Here is a 23,869-nt window from a genome sequence, read left to right as displayed (position 1 = left end):
GTAACCAAAACCTATCTGAATGTTTCCAATTAAGAAATGAAATCGGTTTTTAGAAGAAGAGGAAGAAGAAAAGAATGCAGAATTATAAATGGGGGTGGGGGGAAGCGAACCCATAACCCATTTCTTTTTCTTTTGGGAAGAAAGAATGGCACCAAGACTGAGGTATATACCTTTAGCAGGTGGAGGCACTGGTTTTTTAGGCACTGCAACAGGTATTTTCTCTTCTGGCACAGCCTTCTTGGGCATCTCGGGAACTTTAAAGATATTAGTACATTTTACTTTGAAGAACTGAAAATGGTTTATAACACGGCATGAAGAATTGAAACAGATTTAGTCCCAACAGACAGAACATGACACACGGACATGGAATGACATGGACAATATTGACATTAAAATCACACGGGTGGGTATTCAATTGAAAGCAAGAGGCGCACCTTTACAATGTATAGACATAGACCTTTTCTCAAAACATCTATAGTTGGCGTAGGAACAAGCACCACAACTTCAATTGTTGCTGAATATTAGCTATCCAGGTGGCAAATCTGAACAAATCATTCAAGTGACTGAAGAGAAGGCACTGGGATAAAAATTCCCCCCTATACAGGTCCTTCATTCATATATATAAGTAGTTATCTTTTATGGGCTGATGGAAACGGTTGAACTCAACTGAACATTTGAAAGATTTCAAAATACCTGCTGATATATCTGTTTTGTAAGATTACTCCCACAGCTGTTACCTTCCTGGCAGTGGTTTGGGTATGTTTATTATTATTAATTGTTATCATAATTAGCATTTCCCCTTTCATCCTGGCATCTGACCTCATGTTTTATGATGTATTGCGTCATATTTGTTTATAAAGGGAAGGGTGCCTATGACTCAAGGTAAGAATATAGCTGCAAATGATATTCCTATTTCTGCAAAAATCAGCATGGGAACTTTTTGGGACACAAGATTATCAGGAAACAAGAAGAGACAAGTTCTTTTTTTACTTTCTTTCTTACCCAGCAGAGCTTCTGGTTTTTTTGCTTTTTGTCAGCACTTTTCTAGAACAGGTTTCTTGGATAAACCAGATACTTCAATAAAGATATTAGATTGTGTTAATTATACAAACTGAAGAAGCCACAATAAAGATAAATAACAGCAAGACCATAAAGACTTGACACCAAACATTGACATTAATTAGGCACATTCACATTTACGTATGACGAGAGAAGTTGCCGGTACAAAATTTATAAACTAACATGAAACAAAAAAGATTTTTCCCCCACAAACAAGACAAACATTTCTTAAGCCAAGAGTGTCTTTTCCCTTTGGGAATGACGTCTACCTTTTAATGGTGGAGGCTCTGTTGCAGGCACAGCATAAGGGTCTTGTTTTTTAGGTTTAGCAACCATCACAGTCTCTTCTGGTATTTGAGCCTCTGCTGCTTCAAGCACAACAGCAGGCTCTGGTTTTCTGGGTTTGGAAACAGCTGCCTTTTCCTCTGGCTCTTGCCACCAAACTGTTTCAGGCACCACTGTAGGTTCTGGCTCCCTGGATTTTGCTCTCTTTTCTTCTTCCACCTCAGGCTTTCTTGTTTCAAGCACCGCGGCAACTTCTGGTTCTCTGGGTTTGGTGACAGCCATCTTCTGTTTTGACGCTGGAAGCTTTACTGTTTTAGGCACTGCAATAAGTTCTGGTTTTTTAGGTATAGCAGCGGCTACCTCCATTTCTGGCACACGAGGTTCTGCTGACTCAAGAACAGCAATAGGTTTTGGTTTCTCAGGTTCCACAATATCTATCTCTTCTTCCAGCTCAGGCTCTGCCATCTGAGGCATGACAATGAATTCCTGTTTTCTGGGTTTGGCAACAGCAATCTTGTCTTCTGGCATGTAAGGCTCTGTTTTTTTAGGTTTAGCAATGGTTGCCTTCTTTTCTTCCTCTTCAGGCCCTTCTATGTCAGGCACCAAAGCAGGTTGTGGTTTTCTGGGTTTGGTGAGAGCTATCTTCTGTTTTGGTTCAGGAGGCTCAGGCACCAGAGGCTCTGTTTTTTGAGGTTTAGCAACAGCTGCTTTCTTTTCTGGCACATAAAGTTCAACTGCCTCAAGAACCGAAGTGGGTTTTGCTTTCTTGAGTTCAGCAATATCTACCTCCTCTTCTTCCACTTCAGACTGTACCATCTGAGCCATGACAATGGATTCCGGTTTTCTGGGTTTGGAGACAACCATCTGCTCTTCTAGTCCTTTAGGCTCTGCTGTTTCAGGCTCCACAACAGGTCCTGGTTTTCTGGGTTCAGTGACAGCTATCTTCTGTTTTGGCACTGGAGGCTCCACTATTTTAGACACCATAATAGGTTCTGGTTTTTTAGGTTTAGCAACAGCTGCCTTCTTTTTTGGTACATGAGGTTCTACCGTCTCAAGAACTACAGCAGGTTTGGGTTCCTCCGGTTCAGCAATATCTATCTCCTCTTCTTCCATTTCAGGCTCTACTGTTTGAGGAAACCAAACAGGTTCTGGTTTCCTAGGTTTGGAGACAGCCATTTGGTCTTCTCGCACTGGAGGCTCTGTTGTTTTAGGAACCACACCAGGTTTTGGTTTTTTAGGTTTAGCAATGATTAGCTTCTTTTCTGGAACCCCAGGCTCTTCTGTTTCAAGCTCCACAAGAGGTTCTGGTTTTCTGGGTTTGGCAACAGCTATCTCCTGTTTTGACTCTACTGTTTTAAGCATCACAACAGGCTCTGGTTTTTTAGGTTTAGCAACGACTTTCTTCTTTTCTGGCACATGAGGTTTGACTGCCTCATAAACTGCAACAGGTATGGGTTCCTCAGGTTCAGCAATATCTACCTCCTCTTCTTGCACTTCAGGCTCCACAATGGGTTGTGGTTTTCTGGGTTTGGCAACAAGTGGCTTCTGTTTTGGCACCTCAGGCTCTGCTGGCTTTGATACAGCAATAGGTTCTGGTTTTGTGGGTTTACGAGCAGCTGTCTTCCTTTCTGGTGCTTGAGGCTGCGTTATCTGAGATACTTCAGTAAGTTCTGCTTTTTTATGTACAGAAACTAATTCTGTTTTTTCATGCTTTGCAATGGATATCTTCTCTTCTGCCACTCCTTTTCTGGGCACCTCAGACACTTTAAATAAAATCAATTCCCTTGTAAGAATTTTTAAACCACAAAATGCAAACAGTAGCATCAAACTGAACAAGAGCGAAATAATGAAAATATGTCACTTTTGTGACTTTGGTAGCTTTACGTTTTCCTCGAAGAGAGAATATACCTTTGGGAGGTGCAACCTCACGTTTCCTAGGAATGGTGGCAGGATACCGTTCTTCCATTTCTTCTAGAAGCATTTCCTCATATGTTTCTGTATCTTAAAGATATTAGTTTTCTTTGAGACATGCAAAATCATACTTGTAAAAAGCATAGGACAAAAAAGACACAACCAAAGACTATGACCAACAAACAGAGAGCCCAGCCGTATTTATTGTGGAATAAACTTATACTTTCCATTTAGTCACAGAAGCAGGCCCTCTTCAGGGTTAACTAATTCAAACCTTTTGCTCTGCTAATTAGAGATGCTCAGGCTGAAACCAGATAGGTGTGCAGCAGAATTATTTGCTTAAATCTAGGTTTGCTACAATCACATATAAAGTAGGGTGCCTGTTGTTAAGAGCAAAGGGGGTGGAGGAGTGAAAGGTTCTGAAATATGCCCCTTCTGCACTCCATAAGTCGCTAAACATTTTTTGCTGGAACTCCTTTTTACCCCGCCTGGGCTCTGATTATTTTTCTGCTCTCATGGGTCATGTCTACCAGGGCAAGTTAAGGCTCACCCCTCAACTGAGCACTAGTCATGTTTTTATGGTTAGCCTTGCTAGTTATAAAGTTTGGTCCCACTGAAACCAGTTCGTCTAATCTAATTAAAATCTAAGTGTTCCACCTTTCTGGTTTCTAGTTATTCCAATCTTCAGTTAAGTTCTGAAAAAAGTTTTTCATTGCTACTGAACTATCATTAACTGGATCTTATGCTATTTTCTTTTTCACCCAAGTTTTCATTTTTCTCCCTTAATGCTTTATGAGAATGGTTTTTATTGGGCTACATCTGAGACACATGAAAGGCAGCCTAAATAATATCTAAACCTTGAAACAACCCCCCATGTGTGTCTATTGCTGCATTTGAAAATGAATTTACTTAAAGTCTATCCAATCATTAATGTGAATGGAGTGTGAATGGCCGATCAAATGGCCATAAACACCTTTAGTATACATGGCAACCTGGGCTTGGGCTCTGTAACATAAAGCATTGACAAGTTAGAAGACTTAATTAAAGGATTATGTACCTTCATAGTGCGTAGCTTCTTTCCTAGATACTTGAACTGTTACTTGTTCCTCCGAAATGGCTTTCTTTCGTATCACAGGCACTTTAAAGATATTAGTTTGTGGCAGGAAATTAAAAAATTTGTGAAACACATAGAAACAGACAAACTAAATAAACAGTTATTGACGTTGGCACACAACACCCCGAAATTTATGACAATGAGCCATTGTGGCACATTTAAATGCCTTGAAACTTGCTAATTCATTATCACTTTCACTGAATTGCTGTTGTACCTTTAGCTGCCGGAGGTTCCAATTCTTTTGAGACCGATGGAGTAGGAATTATTTCTTGTGAAACAGCCTTTTCTCGAACCTCAGGTGCTTTAAAGATATTAGTCTTTTTTTAGAAACGTGGGCATTTTAAAATAAGAGGTTATTGCAGACCACAGACAAAACAACAGCACACACACACATATTTTGAAGATCTTGGAAGAAATTTGACACGTATCTTCCATGATAGAATTACAGCGACGAAACATTGCCTTATGACCAATTGAGCCTTCTGCATTCGTCTCTGCTTTGCAAGAGCGGCGATTCTAGATGAAAAGCAATATTCCTATTCCTATTCAGATTTCTAGTACAGGTGATCTGAATTTTATCCCATTTAATTATTCCCCCTAATATTGCATGGAATAATTTGTAATTCATTTGGCAAGAAATTCGCCTACATTGCACAAAACACTGAATTATGTAAGAGAATAGCAGGTGGGGAAATAAAATGGCGAAATGTCTCATTTCACTGCAGCTGTAGCTAAAGGTGTGTTACCTTTGATAGGCGTTGCTTCTTCTTTAGGTACAGGTGTAGGTTTCTTCTTCTCTGGCACAGCTTTCTTTGCCGCCGGAGGCACTTTAAAGATATTAGTTTATTTTTGAGTATGTATGCAATTATGTCACACATAAGACAAAAAGGAACAGACCAACAAAGGGCCTGGATAATACAATGGTAGCTGCTTGCTTTGGGAAGTTAGCGGAAGAGGTGGTGTATGTACCTTTAATGGGCGGAGCTTTCTGTTTTATAGGAACACCAATGGGAGCCGTTTCTTCTGGGACAGCTTCCTCTTCCAGTTCAAGCACTTTAAAGATATTAGTATATTTGAGACGTTTCAAAAGGACACACAAAGGACAGGTTAGGGGGGAAAAATAAACAGCACACAGTGAAGACCAGCAGATCAAGAAAACAAAGTTAAAAAAAGAATAACCCTAGAACTAAAGAAGCACAACTCATTTACGATTTGCTCTCTGACATCTATTTTGTTTCCTTTGGCATTTAAAAGTGAAATGGCTATGAATTACTATGCTCTTCTTGACACAGTGACAACAGGCTCTGCTCCGCACACTAACAACTCAGATTCCTTCCCTTATGTCTATGTTTGGCCAAGTGCATTTGCTTCAGACTGTGGAGGTCAAATGATTGATAGGAAGCTTCGCAAAGGAAATTCAGCACTGGAGCCAGAATCCTACCATTGGACCATAAGACCTGCTACCTCACTGCAATATGTCCTCACGCCAAAACATGTGGACAATAATATTTTAAATCATGACATTTTGATTAAGCAAAACACAGCATGATAAGGTGTTTGATATTATAAAGTCTACAAAATCAGACACCTCTTACTATTCTCAGTGCCAATTAAATTGTTAAACTGACTGACCGGCTTTTCAAGCTTAGTTTTTTTGCAAATTGAATAAAACTCTGATGTACCTTCAACTGTAGCACCTTCCTTTTCTCTGGAGATAATATAAGTAACTTTTTCTTCCCGTAATGTTTTCTCATGAACTGCGGGAGCTTTAAAGATATTAGTTTTCTCTTAGTTGGGTTTTTTTAAAAAAATAGTTATAACATCTTTAAACGCAAGACAACTATAACACAGAGAAAAGAATAACTAAACAAATTATTTTTCCATTTTAAATACTTCAGGGGCAGAATATCATTTCAATGGTTTCCTATGCAGGAAAGAAGGGGATAACGAGCAATTTAAATTTAATAAAGTGGCTTGGCCGATAAAATACATTTTCTAATGTCAGCTATACCTTTTTTTCCTTTATACAATAAATGCCATCACTTTATTTAGGACACCTTCCAATCACAGCTGTTGTCAACATAGTCAACAGATTTTTGTAAGCCAAATGAAAATGTTTTCTCCAGATTTCATAGGATTTATGATACACTTGTGCCAGGAAGATCTAAGGGCTTTACTGCTGTAATCTAAGTAAACACTGATCACGCAACTACACTGATGGAGATATACTTTTTTTGTTCTTGCCTATTCAAAATTCCATCTACCTTTTACTGTGGGAGGTTCTTCTGCTTCATAGGTAGTGATGGATACTTTTTCTTCAGGGACGGCTCTCTTGGGAATGTCAGGCACTTTAAAGATAGAGCATGTACTCAAGCTTATTTGGAGAAATACACACTTCTAAAATAATGTGCACATTGCTGAAAGTTCTCTTCTGAGGCGTTAGTGATAACACCATAGACGAGAACACAAGAATGTCAACATTCTTTCTGTCTTACTACTGAATCTACCTTTAGCTGGTGAAGGCTCTTTCCTTTTGGGAACAGTCTTAGGCACTTTTTCTTCAGGAACAGCTTTCTTAGGTATCTCAGGCACTTTAAAGATACAATACTTTTGTTTAGTTATTTATGAATCTTACATGAATGCTATATACATAATTACAAAAGAAGGGAACGCAAAACACAAGGACACACCATGAATACGTACACAAACAGAACAAACACAACATACCATTGAAGGTGCACAACACATTTATACAAAATACACAGAGAGAAGATGAAAGATACACAAGATAGCAAAGAGTGAATGTACCTTTAGGTGGCGGAGTTACTTCTTTCTTAGGAACAGCAAGAGGTACTTTTTCTTCTGGTTTCTTTTTTGCTGTGGGCACTTTAAAAACATGTATTTCTTTTAAGAGTTTGCCATTCTTTGAATTACGAATCAAGTGCAAGAATAAACAAAACAGACTTAAAATGCCACACGAAATGACAGAAAGGGGTTTAAAAAACGACACAGACGCATAGGAGCAATATTGATTAAATGTCAAGTTCGACAGAGAATGAAAAAAATTATCTATCCCAGTTTGTTAGCTATACTGATCTGCCTTCTCTTATCTAGTCGCTTACATATATGGGAAACTGTTCCACTAAACGTAATGAAACTTAGGTGGTTTGGAACCACAATCCAACTATACCCTCTCTCAAGCCCCATTCTTCCTCTGAAAAGCCACTCTGGAAGGTCTCCTCACCTGGCAGCTGAACACACATGGTTGCCCCCCAATTGTCATGACCATGGGTACAACTTTCTGCCCAGTGAAGCCAGGTTCACATTGACCACTCAGAGGCCCAAGCTGGGGGAGTTCCTCGCTAGCTGGCCAGGCATTGGCTTAACAGAACTGAGGAAAAGCTATCAGATGTATACATAGCTCCTGCCCTTAGACAGTTCAACTAACAGGTTTGTATCCAACTCTGAGCAGACACAGTAAAATTAATGGGCCTATGCTAGTCATGACCTTTAATTTCATTGGGTCTGTTATGACTATGACTAACAATGGATACAACCCATAGTGACATATTAAAATTAATGTCCTATCTGCTAGTGAAAACTGAAATGTAAGGACAACGATCACCCATAAGGGCACCTGATTTTTCAGGGTACACAAAGGAACAGATTCAGCAGCTTTATCTACCTTTAGCTGGTGGAGCTTCCTCTTTTTTAGGTACAGCAACTTTTACTTTTTCTTCAGCAATGGCTCTTTTAGGCACCTCAGGCACTTGAAAAACATTTTACGAAGGAGCTTTTAGTTATTTACAAAGAAACCAAATTGCCAAATTCAGAAGACTGTAATCACAATTACAGAAGAAGTCTCTAATCATTAAAGGAGGATACACCCATCATTAGCTTTTGAACTCTTCAGTAACAACAGCATAGGTGGTTTGACCCACTCTGGGAAACCTGTCCCTCAAATGGAGTCTTGTAAGCACAAAAGCAGGGAACACTGGGGTGGATTTTTGGGGGAGGGGAAATTTGGGCATTCAAAAGAAGGTTCAATCTCAGGGCAGCAACAAACACCAGGTAAATGATTAATATACCTATTGCTGGTGGAACCTCATACACTTCCTCATATTCTTCAATCTCCTTGGTCTCCCGAACCTCTTCATAGTACTCAAGTTCCTCCGGTTCTGGAGCTTCTTCATACTGTTCAAATTCTTCTGGAGCTTCCTCGTATTGCTCGACTTCAGGTTCTTCAGGAGCTTCTTCATATCTTTCAGGTTCTGGGGCTTCCTCATATTCTTCAGGTTCTTCACCCTCTTCTACCTGAAGAAACTCCTCAGTCTTCTCATAGGTCTCATATTTCTCATATTCTTCATAGAAGTATTTTTCAACAGTGACCTGTTCTTCAGGGATGGGTTTCTTACGTACCACAGGCACTTTAAAGATAGCATTAATTTTTCATTATTTCAAAGACTTGCTGGTGCATAAGCATACAAAGCAAACATAGAAAGAAAACCACCCAAAGTTATCAAATAATTACAAGAAGGGTTTTTAAAAATAAAAAAGGGATACCTGTAATGCTAGTAGCCTATAGTAATAGACTAGAAGATGTTAGAAAAGATTAATAATAAATTCTCTTTACAAGATATTTAGAGATGCACAAAAACAAACTTAGGTGGAAGAATTTTCTTTGATTTAACAGCAGATATTTTTTCCTCAGAGATGTTAAAAAATACAGTGCTGTTTTAGGTAGGCATTTTTAAATTGTTTACCAAGTATAAGAAAACCACACAATTCCTAAAGCATGAATAAAAACGAATGCAAGAAGTTACTAACGAATATTTGACTGTGATAAAACACACATATAATTAGTAATATGAAAGAAGAATGTTATAGCACAGATAAGAAGAGATGTACCTTTGGCAGGTGGAGCCTCTACTTTTTTAGGAGGAGCAGTTGGTACCTTCTTTTCAGGGACAACTTTCTTGGGTACCTCAGGCACTTTAAAGACATGACACCGCTACTTTAGCTTTTTTATATATATTGCACAATGTCAGTCAAACTACAAGATCACAAGCAACACACAGACATACAAGATGACACAAATCACTACGCTGATTTAGGATGCAATCCTATGCCCATCCTTTTCCTGGGCGTAAGTCCTATTGATCCCAATGGGACTTACTTCTGAGTCAAATTGTATAGGATGTCATTGTTTAGTTGGTTCAAGTTCAAACGTAATGGGACAACCACAAAAATGACTGGTTAATGCCATCATAAATGTTATCATCTTATGTATCTATAGGTATAGATTTATGGATATACCTTTCTCTGGAGGAGCTGCCACCTTTTTAGGAACAGGGACTTTCTCTTCTGGGACAGGTTTGGGAACTTCAGGCACTTTAAAGAATATTGAGTTGTTTTAAGAATTTGGTCTCGAGCCAAGGTAGACAAACACATATGACATTGCAACGTTTAAGAGCTATCTATTCAGACAACTTTGCCATATTCCCAAAAGCGAACCCCAGGTATGATGTACGGCAACCCTACTTTAATAGCTAATTAATTAATACAAATGGTTATCAGCGTATGGACAAAAATAAAAATAAAAATTGCACATCGTTTTAAAGATTGGATATACCTTTTTTGGGAGGAGCTGGGACCTTTTTGGCAACAGGAACTTTCTCCTCCGGAACAGGCTTAGGAACCTCAGGCACTTTAAAGACAACATAGACTTAATTTAAAGCTACCACACACACAAACATGTAAGACTTCACAGCATTGTTAGCTATGTGTTTCAGTGCTCCGAGACATAATGATAATTTCTAGACTTAAAGTAAGTGTCAAAAGCGTTCTGGTTTTGATATATGGCTATACCTTTTGCTGGAGGAGGCGGCACCTTTTTGGGAACGGGCACTTTCTCTTCAGGGACGGGTTTAGGAACCTCAGCCACTTAAAAAAAAATGATAGTGTTTTGAGAATATGTTTTGTTTTTTTAAAAAATCCTCAGTTCTACCACAACACCAAGAAGCACCAAGAACAGGAAGATGTGTACAAAAAGCAAGAAATTCGCAGAACAAGCACTTCAGCAATTCAAGAACCCAACAGACAATATTCTGCCAGGAAGCCATTTTCCATACATTGCAAACAGACAAAAGTGACACAGGACAAACATGTTGTACTATATACATTTTGAAATTTTTCCTGCACACAGTTTAAATCCCCCTGAATTCACTGGCAAACAAGAAGTTTCTTTTCTCTTCTGGAAGGTCAGGTTGTTAGTACAACTGAAGAAAACATACACTAATTCCTTGTTACTCAATGTACCTTTTGCTGGAGGAGGCTCCACTTTTTTGGGAACAGCTGCAGGGATTCTCTTTTCTGGGACGACTTTCTTTGGCACTTCTGGGACTTTAAACACATATTTTCAGATTAAGAATTTTGTTTTTAATCCACTTCGGAAAGAGAAACATAGCTCACGTTGGGGTTGGGGCAGGGCGGGGAGCACAAACACAGGGCACAGCATAGGCCACAATTCATGAATCTGCTTTAGGGTTTGCGTAACAGAATCTGTGACTATTCCTCTCGGAACAGCAGCCATGCCATATCACACACTACATTTGAAATTTCGCAGGGTTTCAAAAACAATTTGTGAAACAATATGTGGGCCTTTGCTCATGACAACTAAACAATGCACATCAATCCTATTCATGTTTACTTAGGAGTAAATCCCACAATGTTCAAAGAAGTGTCGTTATACCAAATCAGATAATGAGTTAAGGTTAAGGTTAAGGAATCGGGTCTGGAGCTTTTTACAACTGGGTACCCTGTTAAAATGAGACACGGGTGGCACTGTGGGTTAAACCACAGAGCCTAGGACTTGCCGATCAGAAGGTCGGCGGTTCGAATCCCCATGATGGGGTGAGCTCCTGTTTTTCGGTCTCTGCTCCTGCCAACCTAGCAGTTCGAAAGAACATCAAAGTGCAAGTAGATAAATAGGTACCACTCTGGTGGGAAGATAAACAGTGTTTCTGTATGCTGCTCTGGTTCACCAGAAGTGGCTTAGTCATGCTGGTCACATGACCTGGAAGCTGTACGCCGGCTCCCTCGGCCAGTAAAGCGAGATGAGTGCCGCAACCCCAGAGTCGGTCACGACTGGACCTAATGGTCAGGGGTCCCTTTACCTTTACCTTACCCTGTTAAAGGGGTTTGGGAAGGGATATTGCTGTCCAGAGGTCACATGGAGGCCAATGGGCCATAGCACCCTACTGAGAGGCAGTCCGGCGGGGAGCATCACACTTGATGCTTGTCGGGGAGTGACCTCTTGACCCAACTATCAACAACTAGCAGGCAGGCTGGTTGATCTCAGATACCTACCCAATGTCTTCTTCAAAACCAGTTCACATGGTTTTTCTCCAACATTGGATGGCGTACCTCTTGAGTATGGCTATGCAAATATCTTTACATAGAAACAGTTATCTTTAAATACTCAAGTGCTATTATTTATGCCTTTAGAAACAGGTTTGTAAAATTATTTTCAGAGGCGTTATAAAGAAAATTGCAGCATGAAACCAGATCAAGAAAGAGAAGTATTTAGACTGCAATTAAAAGTATGTCTGCAGTCCTATGCCCATTCACTTGGGAGTAATCGTTCATTGTCTCCAATGCTATTTTACTGATTACCCAATGGAACTTCCCTGTTGTTTCCTCCCACCTGCAGTGCCCCTCTGTGCACCCTCAAAATTCCCATATGGAAGTCAGAGGACTATTTTGGGGGGTGCATGGGAAAAAGGGGGAAAAGGGAAGTCCCACTGAACGAGCAAAACTCTGCCTGCCCAGAATTTGGTAAGCCTAGCAGAATTTATTCCTGAGTAAACATGCATAAGATCAGATTGCATGGCTTTTAGAGAACATAAAGCAAACCACACAGATCATATTATTGTTCTTATTTTTAAAAGAGGTCTTTGATAAGGATAATGATGAGCTGAATGTACCTTTTTCAGGTATAGCTTCCTCTTCTTCAGGTATATAAACAGGTGCTTCTTCTGGGACAGGCTCCTTTGGTATGTGAGGCACTTCAAGGATTTAATTTGAAGAATGTGATTTATGGGTTTGTTGTGACAAAGAAAGAGACAGAGATAGAAAGAGCTGACAGGCAAGGGACAACATCTATATTTGACATACACAAGCATCACATCTAAGATTAAAGAAACACATGAGATCAAGAAGACTGATTTTGACTGGGTTGATATACCTTTAGCTGGTGGAGGTTCTGGTTTTTTGGGCACAGTGAGAGGCACCTTTGCTTCAGACACAGCTTTCTTGGGTATCTCAGGCACTTTAAAGACACCAAGAAACAGACTTTGTATGCCCATTGTATCACAAAAAAGAAAGAACAGATGTAGTAGAAGACAAAACACAAACACCACTGATATCTCGGGTGGGTGTGTCTGTGGATGCAAATCTACACATCCTTGTTGACTCTGCATGGTTAATATTGCTTGTTGAAATCTTCTGTACATATCTCTGTGTCAAACCATGGGTAAAGCACTTACACATGTATGTATAATTTATATCTTTCAAATATTATTTCAGATACCTTTAGGTGGAGCGGGCTCTGGTTTTTTGGGGACCGCAACAGGCACTTTCTCTTCTGGCACGGCTTTTTTCGGCACGGCCGGCACTTTAAAAAGATTAATTTGCAGATTGATTTGACTCCTTCTAGTATTGAGACACCACAAAGCAAAAGAACTAAAAGAAGAATGTGCTGCATCTGAACCACAAGGGCAAGGGGATTTGCAGATCTGCTCTTAATGAAACCACCAGGTTTTTCTTACTGATATAATGTTTCTTTAATATTTATATTTACAGGCCCACCCTTCATGGTATTCACCACCCAGGGAGAGGTGCAACAAACTGCAGCCCTGCTATGTAACATAGCAGGTCAATTACTTACAACAAGGCTCTCCAAACTTGAGTTACCAGCTGTTTTTGGATTACAATGTCCATCATCCCTAGCTAGCAGAACCAGTGGCCAGGGATGATGGGTATTGTAGTCCCAAAAAACCCCACCTGGAAACCCAAGTTTGGGGAAACCCTGGTTTAAAAGGATGACCAGGTGAACAAGGGGACGATACCTTTAGCGGGAGGAGCTTCCACCTTTTTAGGAACAGGTACTTTCTCTTCAGGGACCACTTTCTTGGGCACTTCAGGCACTTCAATTGAAAGAGACAGTACTTTGAGCATAGAATTTGGTTTCCAAATGAAGATGGAGAACAGTGACACAAAACACAAGAAGATTTTTTTTTGTTGTTGAAGAAAATAAACAAGAAGTTACATTTAACAGGATTAAAGGACTATTAACACAGTTATTGTTTGCACAGCAATTTTACCACATAAACGTGCCCAGAGTGGGTCATGACACAACATCAACACAACAGGAAAATCTAAGTACATCATTGCAATCAACAGCCTAGTTGTAGCCTAATAGGTAAGTTTATTTGCACAGGGCAAGCCTCACACTGATTTACCTTTAGGTGGTGGGGCTTCTTTTCGTTTAGGAACCGGAACCTTTTCTTCCAGGACGGGTTTCTTTGGCACCTCAGGCACTTTAAAGATAGGGCAAGAGATTGTTGAGGACACCACACCATTCACACAGCACATTAGAACAGAGAGTCAACAAAGGGCATGTCTACAGTTGATCCCCAGCCCATTGACGCCACTGAGCCAACAAACTTAATGAACTGAAAGAAAGAGTTTGAGGACACCGAATGAAGAGATGATGTACCTTTTGCTGGAGGAGCTTCCTTCTTCTTGGGGACAGGCGCAGGAGGAGCCTTTTTCTCAGGGACGGGCTTCTTTGGTACCTCAGGCACTTGAAGGATAAGATTGTATTTAAAAGAATGGATGCACCAAGACGCACCATAAGAACACAGCTGTATTGCAACACTCTGACATGACCCCCACAAGCTAAGTTAACTTAAGGAAAGTTGCTTGCTCCCTCTTCCCCCTGCAGCCACTTGCATCCCCTGAAAGTCCTCTCTAGAGTGTTGGGGCTCCTTCCTGAATACAGTGAAATGGGGCGTACATAGCTGTTTTTTTATAACCAAGCCAGACCATTGGTCCACCTAGCTCCTCATTGTCAATTACAGTCGTACCTTGGATCCTGAACGCCATGGTACTTGGACGTTTTGGCTCCCAAACGCCGCAAACCCGGAAGTGACTGTTCCGGTTTGTGAACTATTTTTGGAAGCCAAACATCTGGTGGGGCTTCTGCAGCTTCCGATTGGCTGCAGGAACTTCCTGCAGCCAATCAGAAGCCGCGCTTTGGTTTCCAAACGTTTTGGAAGTTGAACGGCCTTCCGGAATGGATTCCATTCGACTTCCAAGGTATGACTGTATAATGACAAAATGGGGGCATTCTTAGTCCTACCTGGGAATGCCAGGGATTGAAACTAGAACCTTCTACATTCAAAGCGGATGTTTTACCACAAAGCCACAGTCCTTCTGCAGATGGGGACACTGATGCTGGGAGGGGAGAGTAATTCAAAAGCAAAGATTCAAAGATAAGTTATTTAAGGGAAGGTCATGGAGGAGAAATTTCCCATCTCCTCTATGGTTAAGATATATTGCTCGGCACATGGAGAGGGGTGGTTGGCACTGCAAGAACATGGACACTATCAGATGCTAGACATTTTCTTCATGATCTCACTATTCAGTAGAGCATAGGACAATGCTATCAGATGTTCTGTATATATTTTTGTAATCTATTTTACCCCCAAACTATATGCTGTTGTCTTCTCTGGTTATTTACTCCCTGGGAACTGTGGTGTCACAGAGTTTTGGCACACAACTAGCTTGCTGAATGGACATTTTATTCAGCTTGGAGAAGCCTGGGTGGAAATGAAATATATTCCTGAGAGTTTTGCTAGGACTAAAGACACTGCCTAGCGTGGACAAGCCCTGTGTTTCTGGCATATTCTCTAATTCAACTACAGCTATTTCTACTTGCAACATGAGCTGCACCGCACACGTCTCATAACAAAGGAGAGCAAAATGAACTGAAAGCAAAAACCAAATAAATAACCAAGCAAACAAAAGCCAAAGCCTAACCAAGAGCATTAAAAAAAAGATCCTTTCTTTGTAATGCGCTTGTAAACTGGGATGTTACCTTTAGCTGGAGGAGGTGGAGGAGGCACTTCTTCCTCTTCCTCATACTCAGGAACTTCTTCATAATAAGGAACTTCCTCCTCTTCATATTGAGGTACTTCCTCCTCATATTGTGTGACTTCTTCCTCATATCGGGTTACTTCCTCCTCATAATGAGAGACTTCCTTCTCATATTGTGTGACTTCCTCCTCATATTGTGTGACTTCCTCTTCATATTGTGTGACTTCTTCCTCTTCATATTGGGGAGCCTCTTCCTCCTCTTCATAATGGGGAACTTCCACATGAACCACTTCTTTTCGAGTAACGGTCTTACGGACTTCAGGCACTTAAAAAATACGAATTTTCAAGAGTCTTAGCTAACATATATGTAACGCATACTAAGAACCAAATTTCACTGCAATGAAAGAATCAAGCTAGGACAAGAACACTCAGATATACAGCAGCAGACAGTATACACTTATGGCACACAAAGAGCACATATTGGCACAATATTAAATGTACCTTTAGCTGGAGGTTTCTTCACTTTAGCGGCAATTGATATAGGCATTTTCTGTTTTGTGGGAATTCTCTCAGGTTCTTCGGGAACTTTAAAGACACAGTATATTTATGTTTCAGAGCTTTGATGGTAAAGGTACAGAAGGCCATAAAGAGCAGTAGGAAATTTGACAGAAACAAACATTTATGTTGCCAGACAAATGAGCAAACATTTGGACAAGATGTGGCTAACGCATAGTTGCAGGTATAGTCTTTATACATCCGTCTTCTTACTGGTGTAGTGCATATACACCATTTCGTTGTTAGGATCAGTGGAGTCTATATGTCTAACATATTGGAAAGCTGCCCATTTCTTCAGGTGCTATTACTTAGAAATACTCTAGACAGTAATCTACAGTAATTTTTCAAGATAATACATAGGGACTTTCATTGCAAGCTGCTATGTCTGGTAAATCAAAGGGATGGAAGTCATTGAAAGTCTGGTTACATTAAGTGGGTATTATGCCAAGTCTCTGTTTAGGTTACTGACATTTTGAAGAAATTTCTACATTCTAGAAGAGATTATGTGGGAAGATTTAAGCCTTCAGCTTTATGGGATGGGACAACTGTAGCAGTCATCCAAGCCAAAAATGAACAAACAAACCAACAATTTATGCAAGCTGTGAAATTTACTCTGTTGGAGGGTGTGGGGAGCCAAACAACCAAAAGTCCACTGTTATCTGTGGTTTAGGCCAACAAACTGCTTCTTTTTTGCCTCACCATGAATGAAGTTGAACACCCTCAGCAATTCTTACACGAATACTATCCTGCACCACTGCTTTATATCAGTGAACTTCTTTAGTGAATTAGCATTCACACTGGTTTAGTTCTAGAACTAATAATTCTGCTAATGTAAGAAAAAGACAGATTGGGTTGTTTCCAAAGATGTACCTCTACCAACGGGAGGTGTTGTTGTTTTTTTGAGAAAGTGGAGGCTTTTGTCAGCAGAACAGGGAAGGAAACATCAGTTTACACCAAATTGCCTTCCCCTCCGCATCCTCCATGCCACCTCCCACAGAGCACATTTGTGGCACAGAGGCATGGCAGCTGCAAGAACTAGAGGGATTTGGCAAAAATCACTTTCCTCACCGTTTGGCTGATGGAAGCCTCTAATGGATCAGTAGAACACATTTAGATACACTTCATTTTAATATAAAAGCAAAAACTGAGGTGATACCCACATGCCATAGCTGTCAACGTTTCCCTTTTTTAAAGGGGAATTCCCTTATTCCGAATAGGATTCCTCACAAGAAAAGGGAAAAGTTGACAACTATGCCACATGCTTCCCAAAGGCATCTCATGAAACACTGTGAAAACAGGGTGTTGGCCTACATGGGCTATTGGCCTGATTTAATAGGTTCATTTTATGTTCTCACCCTGCCCATTAATCTATACGGTGAATTGGTTAGGATTCCTGTTCCCCTACCCTGGTTGAGTTCATACCTGTATATGAAACTTCCTCCTCTGTGTGAAGAGAAACAGACATTTCTTCCGAATACCCCCAGTGCTCTTCCACAACTATTATTAAAGACAGAGTATTGAACTTTAGCATTTCTTATGGGAAACACTATTTGGGTCAGACAACGGGAATTTCAATAAGATTGATTAAGCAGTTACAAAACAAATGTAACTTTTATGTCAAGCCTTCTAGGTTTAAATAAAATAAAATAAATTGGGGGAGGGAAGTGCCCAAAGCAATATCCTCTCAAATGTATTTGGGGCAGAAAAATGAATTTCCTTAATAACTTAGGGTTGGCTATGGGAATTAATAGGCAGGTTGCTAGCACATTAACCACTTGTACTTTGATTTAGTTTACTTCAAAGCTTGTATACCTTTTTCTGGAGGGGCTGCTTTCCTTTTGGGGACAGCAATAGATATTTTTTCTTCTGAGACAACTGACTTTGGAACTTCTGGCACTTGAAAGATAGGAAATGGAAGAAAACCACGTGGTGAATTTAAAACCCTCTCTCTGAAGTGTTGCTGTTGGTGGTCTTGTAAGAGGATTATAGACAAAGAAAACTTCATAGACATTTGATATCTCAAGATTTTCTAATACAGGAGACCAACATGACAACATAATATTAAGCAGACATACATTTAGCAGAAACTTGACAATACACTTAGATAATTAACTGGCCTGCTTTTGGTTTATGGAATTTGCTCTTTTTCAAGAACAGAAATAGTTATTTCTTATCCAAAGGCATCATAATGTAAAATATTCACTGCAGATTTTTAAACAGAAATAATATTTATGAAATCATTTATTTTCTTTCTTTCTTCTTTTAAAAAAATAAAGGTCCAAAAGAGTGTACACTACAGAAAACTTTCAAGAAGGACGTTAAGATTCAGGACATCTTTTAACAGTGACAGAGAAATGTCTCACAAAACAAGAATGCCATAAGAGATCTAAAGCACATGGCAGTTTTACCCACATAAAAATAATATTGCAAAAGACCTTACAAACTACACAGTCAACACAATGCACTGCTGCAGATCAGCAAAGGCCAGCTGCTAGAAGTTGTGCAGGCAAAGTGCCTACAGGAATTCATTAACTCCAGCGTTTCAAGTGTCCCAGTTTAACCCTAATATTCTGCATTTGTTTTGACACAGAGCAGAACATTTCTGTGAAATTTAGCCAAGTTTACTTTTTCCTTATCAGAAGCAGCTGGTTCACAACTCCAGCGGGCGCCTGTTTCTGATCTATTCAAAAGCCCTCTTGCAGAGTCAGAGAAAGCAGCTGTACCTTTAGCTGGTGGAGCCACTGCTTTCTTGGGAACCGGAACGGGGACTTTCTCCTCCGGCACAGCTTTCTTTGGCACAGCTGGCACTTGAAAGATATTATTAATTTTCAGGTGACTTAAATCACGTACATGTGACAAATATAAACCAGGTAACAAAACGATTCAAAGTACCGAGATCTTGACATTTTACATAAAACAAGAAAAGGAAACGCAGACTATTTAACATAATTAGATCGCTAGGGCAAAGAAGGGATGCAAAGAAAGAAACAGGCACGCTAAAAACAACTTTTTTGGTTTGAACAATAAATTCTTTCTCCCCCTGCTATATTTCTCTTCTATGCTATATCACAAATAGCCTTTGAAAGCTCATTCGGTTTCAAAAGTGGTTTGCTCTGCGTCATGGAGGGAGATATTTGAGGACGGAGTCCCCTGGGTTTCTCGCATTTGCTGTGCAGTTCTTTAGTTCCCAAGAAATCTTAAGATACATATATATAAATTCCACAGAATTTAAAACTTTATATACCTCTTTTTGGTGGAGCCTCCTCCTTCTTAGTGACTGTTACTTTTTCTTCAGTGACAACCTTTTTCTTGTGTACTTCGGTCACTTAAAGACAACAAACAAAGGTAGGAATATTGCATGTGGCTCCATCTCAGAACGACAGGAATATATTTTGAATATAATTCAGTTGCATTTAAAAATACTGATCTATTATTTACCATATATAAAACATGAATGAGACAGTAAAAGAGACTGAGGAACTGACAACATTACTGGCAGAAGATTGAAAGAGGGGCCAATACATGGCGACAGTCCCTCAAGATATTAATGTGCATGAAACCCATATAATTCTTATGTGAAATGGACCAACAAAATATATACATGACGCTATCTAGACAAAATATATTACTGACATGATTTTGTGTGTGTGTTACCTTTGGGTGCTGGAGGTTCTTTTGCTTTAGGTGGTGCCCGTTCCTCAGGAGGAGCTTTCTTGGCCACTTAAAAATATTACAAAATTTTATAATGTTGTAGTGATTTGAACATCAATAGGAAAACACATTAAGAACTTACAACACATACATTTCACTGAGTAAATCCACAGCCAGATTGCTTAGAGACAAGCAATTGCTCACACTTAATGCAAAAGAGAATAGTTTAGATGACAGACGACCCAAAAAAGAAAAGAAAAGAAAAGAAAAGAAAAAGAAAAAGAAAAAGAAGAAGAAGAAGAAGAAGAAGATGAAGAAGAAGAAGAAGAAGAAGAAAGCATTTTGCTTAGGGTTGCCATATTTCAAAGTCAAAACCAGGGCACCCCAAAAGTTGTTGAGCTTTTTTAGACAAACCCCAAAGTTGTTGAGCCTTTGAAATCCCAGTAATGTCCGAGACGTATGGCAACCCTAATTTTGCCTAAGTGAAAAAAGCAGTCTATATATATACCTCTAGCTGGGGGAGCTTCCACTTTCTTGGGAACAGCAACTGGTACTTTCTTTTCTGGTTCAGGTTTCTTCCGAACCTCAGGTACTTCAGGAAGAATATTTAAGTATCAGTTATGTTCGCCGTGCATGTTATTCAAACAGTATAGAAAAATAAGGAGATGAATCTCTATTTCAATGCAAAATTCAGTTGAAATGTTCAGAGGCTAATTCTGTTTTATATACACAGAGAGAAACACACACTAAGACATACTCATCTCTGCACAGCCGAATCAAAAGATACACAAAGTGTTATATGAAAGCAAAACGGCTGGCAATTAGGGTTTTTAAAATTGAGAAAGGCACAGGAATTTGCAAACAGGTCCTTGCCAGTCAAAAAAGATAGTTCGTAATACTTTGAGCACTACAACAACGACAAAAAACAAGCACAAATACAATAGTAACAAGCATGGGACAGACAGCTGTCAAACATCTATATTGAAGAGTTGATACTTTAATACCAAAGAGTTGCTGGTATACCTTTAACTGGTGGGACTTCTTCATGCACTATCTCCTCAGCGTAGTAGGCCTCTTCTGTTAATGTAAAGATATTAAGAAGGTATAGTTGAATAGTTGACATGCACATGTTGATACAATTAACAAAACAAGAAAGTGACAGCTCTTACACACACACATATATTTACTTTCACCTCATGTTACTCCTAGTACATGTGCAGGTAGCTTTACTCCAGGGACAGACCTCCTGATATTGCTACAACTCCCATAATTCCTGACTACAACTCCCATAATTCCTGACCATTGGCCATGCTAGCTGGGGTCGTTGGGAGCCCAGCAAGCTCTGGAGGGCCACAGGTTCCCCATCCCTGCTTTCCTCTCAACAGAGGCCATACTCTCTCTTCTGACCGTTTCATGGAAAAAAGTGAGTAGATTACTTCCCAGTTCCCATTGAAGTCAATGTAAACATCCACAGTGACTTCAGCAAGAGATGACATATCTCAACTTCCTTGAAAAGGTCACATCCATGAAAGGGCCTATCTCAATGGTTCTTGTAATAAATGGGGGGAGCCTTATGAAATGGGGTATTGGATCACATCCTTTAATTCCATAGCTCTTGGAGCAATGGCTTTAGGTAAGTTAGATTTCATGTACTTTTGTTTTGTTTAGCTCTACGTGGCTGATATGAAGGTGACTAATATTTGGAATTATTTTATAATGATAAGCAAGTAATAGATCATATGAGTGAAAGAATAAATAAATAAATAAATAAATAAATAAATAAATAAATAAATAAATAAATAAATAAATACTATCTCTTTCAAATATGTAGCTCTTTTTCTGTCTGTTTCTGGTGGTTCCAGCTTTCTTGGGAGAGTAATGAGGCTCTGAAAGTTGAGCCACCCTAAATAATATGTGTAGGAATCTTTTATTCTTATACAAATTGGCTTGCAGTGCTCTGCCTATATTTGTAAATTTGAGAAAAGAACACTTGGGTCCGTTTCTGTATTTTCATGTGAAAATAAGAATGATGGAGGGAAATAAGAAAAGAAAAAGTGTATGCACTCTTAAATTTACTCTTTTAAACCTTTGTTTGGGTTCCGAACAAAGTAAATCATATCATAAGCAGCAAATGACTGGCTTAATTTCAAAAGGTCATTAAATAATTACATTCAATTCAGACCAAAGGATATAATGGCAGATATTATACTATACCAACATTTGCTGCTGGCTGTTGAATTGAGGCATACCTGTTACTTCAGAAATCTCTTCCTCTCTCTCATAAGAGATCTCCTCTCTCTCATAAGAAATTTCCTCCTCCCTTTCATAAGAAATCTCCTCCTCTCTTTCATAAATTTCTTCTTCTTCCACTTCTTCCTCCTCCACCTCTTCAGGCCATTCTTCCACTGTTAATATTTTAAAGATGGGTTATTTTTAATTTTTGCTGTGGGTTTAGATGTCCTATAACCACCCTTGCCAGGTCAGTGTAATTACTACAAACAGGCATATACAAAGGACATGAACTGATTTGCATACACAGAAACACACATTCATATCAACTGCAATTCTAGGGATCTCAGATCTTTTCCCATTACAACAGGTACATAAGAGAATTAATAGCAAAGTATCTACATCAAAGTTAGCTACTGCAAGGGTCTAGATGACTTGCCAAGGTCTCTTGATCTATGGAATCCTGCACTGTGGTATGTGATGACTCCATCAGGGGACAGATTCTTACAAGAAAAATCAGGTGGAGTTTTATGTAGGAAAACCCTTGTCGCACTACAGGTGTCCTATGTATACACTGTCCCTAAATCATGACTTCTTTTCACAGAGTATGGAAAGTTGAAAGGATAATGGGTTAGATCCAAAGATGATCTTCATTTAGAAGAAAATCTTTTCCAATCATAGTTGGACTGCTTCTGACTTAATGGAAGAACGTTGAATGACAAAATATACCCCAGATCCATAGGAGCTCCTCCACTTTCACAAGGGCTTCTGTAAGACTTTCTGCAAGATTTACTTCTGCCACCATGATATAGGTGTGTCTGACTAGAATGTGGGGCTCAGCCATGAATCTCACTGGGTGACTGGACCAATTAATATCTCTCAGCTTAACTCATCTCACTAGGTTGTTGAAAAAGCAAAATGAAAGGGGGGCCCATGTATATCACCCTGAGATGCTTGGGAGAAGGGTGGGATAAAATGTAATGGATACATAATAAATGCTATTGACATTCTGGGTAACCAAGGAATTGGATCTGAGAAAAGACATTTCCTCTGAGGATCTGGCCTGAGTGTCAGATGTTATACAAATGTCCAGAGACACACAAACACAAAACTCTAATGGCAGATGTTAACAGGGAAGAGCAGTGAAGAGCAGCGACAACAAAAAGCGCCTGAAAACAGTTAAATTCCTCACAGTTCTAATTATTTGCACATATACCTTCAGGTGGTGGAGCTTCCACTCTTTTAGAAATGGCAACAGATACTTTTTCTTCTGAAACAAATCTTTTCTCTTCTAGAACAGCTCTCTTAGACACCTCAGGCACTTTAAAAGACATTAAACGCATTGAGTTTTGATGGGGATATACAGATTCCTGACTGACATCTGAGGAGGTTTGTCTGAACACTTGTGCAACTAACAACCGCAAAATGGACAAGTAAACTACATACTGTTCTTTACTAGGCAACATACAAAGTAAAGCTAATACAGAACTGCAAAACAAACATAAGCAAATTGTCCCCTCTTGACAGGGATGGGGAAACTTTCTCAGCAAGAGGGCTGCCTTCTCTTTGGGGAACCTTCCGGGGTACACATATCAGTGGTGCATAGGGCCAGAGGCAAATGTGCAGAGAGGAACTAATGTGAATTTGACAGTAGGTCAGTTTGTACACACACTCACCAACCCCGCTTTATTATCCATCCATCTAAGCATCCATCCCAGCCAGGCAAAAATGCCTCATGTGGCCAGCATGACTAAACCACTTCTAGCACAACGGAACACTGTGACAGAAATCAGAGCGCATGGAAATGCCATTTACCTTCCCACTGCAGAGGTACCTATTTATCTACTTGCACTGGTGTGCTTTCGAACTGCTAGGGACAGAGCAATGGGAGCTCACCCCATCGCG

The 23,869-nt window shown here is 39.7% G+C and overlaps 3 protein-coding genes across 3 annotated transcripts in view; all 3 read right to left on the bottom strand.

Moving 5' to 3' along the window:
* Positions 1 to 23,869, bottom strand: part of TTN (titin) — a 289,919-nt gene that overhangs the window by 133,755 nt on the left and 132,295 nt on the right. Inside the window, exons 114-137 of the mRNA XM_077916555.1 lie at positions 23,181 to 23,285; positions 21,985 to 22,140; positions 20,759 to 20,812; positions 20,244 to 20,327; positions 19,739 to 19,804; positions 19,329 to 19,409; positions 18,808 to 18,891; positions 17,897 to 17,980; positions 17,507 to 17,581; positions 16,031 to 16,114; positions 15,531 to 15,854; positions 14,148 to 14,234; positions 13,891 to 13,968; positions 13,498 to 13,575; positions 12,960 to 13,043; positions 12,615 to 12,698; positions 12,355 to 12,435; positions 10,688 to 10,771; positions 10,238 to 10,312; positions 10,002 to 10,076; positions 9,686 to 9,760; positions 9,278 to 9,361; positions 8,458 to 8,796; positions 8,055 to 8,138 (exon numbers count right to left, since the gene is read on the bottom strand). Coding sequence (XP_077772681.1) covers positions 8,055 to 8,138; positions 8,458 to 8,796; positions 9,278 to 9,361; positions 9,686 to 9,760; positions 10,002 to 10,076; positions 10,238 to 10,312; positions 10,688 to 10,771; positions 12,355 to 12,435; positions 12,615 to 12,698; positions 12,960 to 13,043; positions 13,498 to 13,575; positions 13,891 to 13,968; positions 14,148 to 14,234; positions 15,531 to 15,854; positions 16,031 to 16,114; positions 17,507 to 17,581; positions 17,897 to 17,980; positions 18,808 to 18,891; positions 19,329 to 19,409; positions 19,739 to 19,804; positions 20,244 to 20,327; positions 20,759 to 20,812; positions 21,985 to 22,140; positions 23,181 to 23,285 — 2,505 coding nt within the window. The remainder of the gene's footprint in view (positions 1 to 8,054; positions 8,139 to 8,457; positions 8,797 to 9,277; positions 9,362 to 9,685; positions 9,761 to 10,001; positions 10,077 to 10,237; positions 10,313 to 10,687; positions 10,772 to 12,354; positions 12,436 to 12,614; positions 12,699 to 12,959; positions 13,044 to 13,497; positions 13,576 to 13,890; positions 13,969 to 14,147; positions 14,235 to 15,530; positions 15,855 to 16,030; positions 16,115 to 17,506; positions 17,582 to 17,896; positions 17,981 to 18,807; positions 18,892 to 19,328; positions 19,410 to 19,738; positions 19,805 to 20,243; positions 20,328 to 20,758; positions 20,813 to 21,984; positions 22,141 to 23,180; positions 23,286 to 23,869) is intronic.
* On the bottom strand, positions 261 to 3,176 carry LOC144324966 (uncharacterized). Its single transcript, XM_077916560.1, has one exon. The coding sequence runs from the start codon at positions 3,166 to 3,168 to the stop codon at positions 1,288 to 1,290; it is 1,881 nt and encodes a 626-aa protein (XP_077772686.1). The 5' UTR covers positions 3,169 to 3,176; the 3' UTR covers positions 261 to 1,287.
* On the bottom strand, positions 5,072 to 7,632 carry LOC144328501 (uncharacterized). The gene is made up of 7 exons (XM_077932270.1): positions 7,614 to 7,632; positions 7,178 to 7,438; positions 6,877 to 6,960; positions 6,634 to 6,717; positions 6,052 to 6,135; positions 5,339 to 5,422; positions 5,072 to 5,196 (listed from the first exon to the last, which is right to left on the bottom strand). Exons 1-7 carry the CDS (start codon positions 7,630 to 7,632, stop codon positions 5,081 to 5,083), a joined length of 732 nt encoding a protein of 243 aa, XP_077788396.1. The 3' UTR covers positions 5,072 to 5,080.

This window comes from Podarcis muralis, chromosome 1 (genome assembly GCF_964188315.1).
Source record: "Podarcis muralis chromosome 1, rPodMur119.hap1.1, whole genome shotgun sequence".
Classification (NCBI taxonomy): Eukaryota; Metazoa; Chordata; class Lepidosauria; order Squamata; family Lacertidae; genus Podarcis; species Podarcis muralis.
This window is presented reverse-complemented; position numbering and strand designations above follow the sequence as displayed.

Excerpts from the sequence above, each read along its gene's own strand:
- LOC144328501 (XM_077932270.1), bottom strand. Across the intron at positions 6,961-7,177 it reads AGTAACTCCGCCACCTAAAG|TGCCTGAGATACCTAAGAAA; the intron begins GTACATTCACTC and ends GTATCTTTAAAG. Across the intron at positions 6,136-6,633 it reads AGAACCTCCCACAGTAAAAG|CTCCCGCAGTTCATGAGAAA; the intron begins GTAGATGGAATT and ends ATATCTTTAAAG.
- LOC144324966 (XM_077916560.1), bottom strand. The coding sequence starts at position 3,168 with ATGCTACTGTTTGCATTTTGTGGTTTAAAAATTCTTACAAGGGAATTG.